The sequence below is a fragment of the Tupaia chinensis genome, unplaced genomic scaffold (assembly GCF_000334495.1).
Source record: "Tupaia chinensis unplaced genomic scaffold, TupChi_1.0 Scaffold000121_1, whole genome shotgun sequence".
NCBI classification, from domain to species: Eukaryota; Metazoa; Chordata; class Mammalia; order Scandentia; family Tupaiidae; genus Tupaia; species Tupaia belangeri.
The window spans coordinates 1,465,572-1,469,768 of NW_006159588.1; the positions used below are offsets into that span (position 1 = coordinate 1,465,572).

At 41.7% G+C, this 4,197-nt stretch overlaps 1 protein-coding gene across 1 annotated transcript; it reads right to left on the minus strand.

The window, feature by feature from the left end:
- Window positions 1–338: 338 nt before the first annotated feature.
- Window positions 339–527, minus strand: LOC106734467 (uncharacterized protein C4orf46 homolog). Its single transcript, XM_027770296.1, is given in 1 exon segment — window positions 339–527. A coding segment is annotated over 1 exon segment (189 nt).
- Window positions 528–4,197: the final 3,670 nt, after the last annotated feature.

Below are 4,197 nucleotides of genomic sequence, written 5' to 3' on the forward strand. Positions count from 1 at the left end.
TTTCTTCTTGTAAAACATATTGTTGTCCACCCAGTTTGCTACTGGTCATACTGTGGTACTGTTAATATTATTTACGAATGAAGTTAACTTTCATAAAGGATTTGTACACAAATTTAAATGGCAGGAAAGTATTTAAAAATAAATAAATACCAGCCAACATGAAAACTAGCACAGGTAATCTACCTTCACAAAGGTTAAGAAAGCTAAGTAAACTTACATTTTGATTCACAGAACTGCTGGAGGGCAACACCCTATACCTTCAGTGCATGTGCAAATATCACAAAGGAGAACGTGCAAATTACTGCACAGGCATTATTCAAACGACTAGGCACACCCTGTCAGTTACCAGGTTTCACAGAAGTATAGCCTTCTTTCAGGGAGTCCTGACATGTTCAGAGGAAATGTGCGTTTTCTGTACACCTGGAGGTGAGCTCTTCCACTTGAGCTGACACTGTGGAGGTGGCTTCCAAAAGCATGGCTAATGAAAATGCTGCATTCCCAATCAGTAGCTCCACTTCTGAGTCCATCATGTCTGTGGCCACTGCTGCAGCTCAGCACAGACTTGCTTACACCCTCAGGGCTGTCATGCTAGGAAAAGGGCTGTGGGGGCTCCATGGGTTCTGCCAAGACAATATATATATTATTTTAATTTAAAGGATTTTTTTTTACTGACAATAATATCCAAGAACACCTTCTTTTTTTTTTTTTTTTTAGGTTTTTTTTTTTTTTTATTTTAATTTAAAGGATTTTTTTTTACTGACAATAATATCCAAGAACACCTTCTTTTTTTTTTTTTTTTAGGTTTTTTTTTTTTTTTTTTTTTTTTTTTTTTGCTAAAGAGCGTGTGTGCTCACCAGACAGACAGAGACAGAGAGACAGAAAGTGAGAAATCACTCCCCGGGGGTGATGGCCATGCTGCAATCCCTTCTCCTCCATTCTCCTCTCAGGATCTTGGGCACACACGCACATGCGCCCAGCGTGAGTTTTAAGCCACCGGGTCCGGGACGTGAACTGCCGGCGACTACATGGAAGTCTAACGACATAACCATTACGCTAACTGCTGGTCCCCAGGAACACCTTCTTCATGTGGCCTCTTTCCTACAGGGAGACCTTTGGGAGTATTTTTCATGTATTTCTGAACTATAAAGATTTCCCAGGGCAACCTTTGGTAAGGGTGGCTAATGTTTAATAGTGGCAAAAGAACTTCCGCTCTTTGAGAGCAGCAAAATAACTGGGAACTTAGTTGATTCAAATGGACCTGGGTTCCAATATCCTTTCTGTCATTTGCAAGCTGTACAGATGTGGGCACATTCATTAATCCTCTGATTAATTTCATTTGTAAAATGGGTGTACTAATTATTTCCTCAAAGGGCTTTAGTGAGAATTAAAGAATATATTGGGCTAGCAGGTGATGTGGTGGTTGGGGTGCTGGATTCCCACATAACTGACCAAGGTTAGAGTCTTGGACCTGGTGGCTTGCTTTCTCACTTTCCCTTTCTCTCTCTCTGGTCAAATTAAAAATAATAATAATAATAACAGATACAACTAAATGAATAAATCCTTAGAAAAAGAAAAAATATATACATTATATGGGAAGTCCTTGGCACATGGTAAGTGCTTAAACATGTGATACAGAGATGTTTTGGACTTTATCACTGTTCTCACAGTTGAGAATTTCTCTTAAATACTTGTAGAACATATCTTACATGTAAAAATGTTTATTACCAAAGCATCATTAAAAAAAAAAACTGTCTTGGGGCCAGCAGGTGGCATAGTAGGTACAGTGCTGGACTGCCACATGGCCAACCACAGTTCAAGTCCCAGACACAGCGACTTCAAAATCATGCCGGCATGTGTGCCCATAATCCCAGGAGGAAAATGAGGGAGAAGGGACTGTGATGTGGCAATCTCCCTGAGTGCGATTTCTCACTTTCTCTTTCACTGTCTCTCTGTTTCTGTCTAACAAGCATATGGGCCCTATGGAAAAACCTTAAAAAAAAAAAAAAAGAAAAGAAAAGAAAAGAAAAAAGAAAAGGAAAAGGAAAAGCTTGTCCTGGGCCCAGCCTGTGGCATGGGAGTTAAGGCAACTGGATTCTACATGGTCAACCATACAGGTCTCAAGCTGGATCTGGCAGCATAAGAAATACCTTGGGCATGTGTGCATGCATGCCCAAAATCCTGAAAGGAAGGGGAGATGGAGAAGAAGGGATTTCAGCATGACCATATCCCATGGGGAGTGCTTTCTTACTTTCTCTCTCTCTATGTCTTTCTCTCAGTCTTCCCAGAAAGGAATGTGCCCTCAAAAGGAGAAAGAAAGAGAAGGGACCAACAGTTGGTGTAATGGCTTTGTTGCTGGACTCCCATGTAGTCGACTGCGGTTCGAGTCCTGGACCTGGTGGCTTAAACTCATGCTGGGCGCATGTGTGTGTGTGCCCAAGATCCTGAGAGGAGAATGGAGGAGAAGGAATTGTGGTGTAGCCATCCCCCCGGAGGATGATTTCTTGCTTTCTGTCTCTCTCTGTCTTTCTGGGTGAGCGCCCGTGCCCTAAGGAAAAACCTCTCCAAAAAAAAAAAAAAAAAGAGAGAAAGAAAAAGAAAAAGTCTGGGGACTGGGAGTTTGCATAATGCCTATGTCGCTGAACTTCCATGTAGTCGACTGCTGTTCAAGTCCTGGCCCCAGTGGCTTAAACTCATGCTGGGTGTGTGTGTGTGTGCCTGCCCAAGATCCTGAGAAGAGGATGGAGGAGAAGGGATTGCGGCGTGACCATGCCCCCTGGGGGGTGATTTCTTGCTTTCTGTCTCTCTCTGTCTTTCTGGCGAGCGCACGTGCCCTATAGCAAAAACCTCTCAAGAAAAAGAAAATGTTTGTCATCTCTTGCTATTTACAAATTATGGTGTGGTTTCTTTTTCCTTTTTTTCTGGGAAACTTGCAGTGTAAAGATATTTCCAAGTATTAGAAGTTGCATTGTGTTTCAAAAAGGATAAATATGTTTTGGTGACTAGCTCACATATAAACAATGAGACAGAGCTTACTTAGTAATGGCATCTTTTCAGAATTAGCAAGACTTTGAGCTTCACTGAGAAGACAGTGAGTCATTTTCTGTCTCTAACATACACACACACACACACACACACACACACACACACTTGCTGAAGCAGCTAGAATAGTTTAATAATCTGAGTTTAGAAAAACTTAACTCTCTGAACTTCAGTAGAGATGTGTGCTTTTATCATATGTGCTTTAGCAGTTGTCATGATCAAAAAGCCCAAAGAAGCTAAAATTTAACTTCTTTCCAACTTTTACTTTTCCTCTTAAATTTCTAAGCAAGTGAGACACAAAACCTTTGTTTTGATGCCATAGAAATTACTGGATGTGGCAATTAGTGACCTCAGAGTCCGAGATCTGGCCAAAAGGAAGGGAGGGAATGTATTTCTTTATCTTTAGAATCACCAAAGGGCAATATAGGGAAACTCTCTAACAAAAGGGATACACATTCTTTCCTTGTCACATGAACCTAACAGTTCCAACAGACTTCAGTGTATCCTCCTCTCTCATTTAGGAGTTGCACAAGCAGTTCTCATGTCAGAATAGAATTCTAGTGGTTCATTTGTAGAAGTGAGTTATGTGGAACTCAATGCATTTTCCATAGTAACCATATTATGCAAGGTAGTTAGCTATGTTTAACCCATAATGCTATGAGTAGCGTTCCAACAGAACTACAGGGCTTGGCCACCCAGTGAACAGTATTTTTACAGGGAGATTTATTTAGGAGTCCAGTTAAGGATGTCAGTCACTTGCTCCCACTTCTCAGGCTCTGTCACCTAGAAGATGCCCCCCCTGGAGATGGGTGAGGGGAAGGTAATGAGATGGAGCCAGGGTTTGGGGGTGGGAGGATGAAACACCGAGAAGCTGTGACTCTACCTCGTTCAGCCTCCACAACTCCTGTGTGCTTCCTTTCTTTGCATCCGCTGTCTCCCAAGTTAAGCCTCTTGCCTCTCCCTTCACCACCACAACCTCCTTCCGAGAAACATTTCTCTCTTCTCGTTTTTGATCAGAACAAAGAGTCTTCTCTACTTGCCTGGCCTTGAAATGAATACGTGGACTTTGTCCCATACTCTATAGAATTAAAAAAAAAAATCCCCCTTGACCCCTTTGTCATATTGCAAGTAGGTTCTACAGATTATGGTCAAAACCCT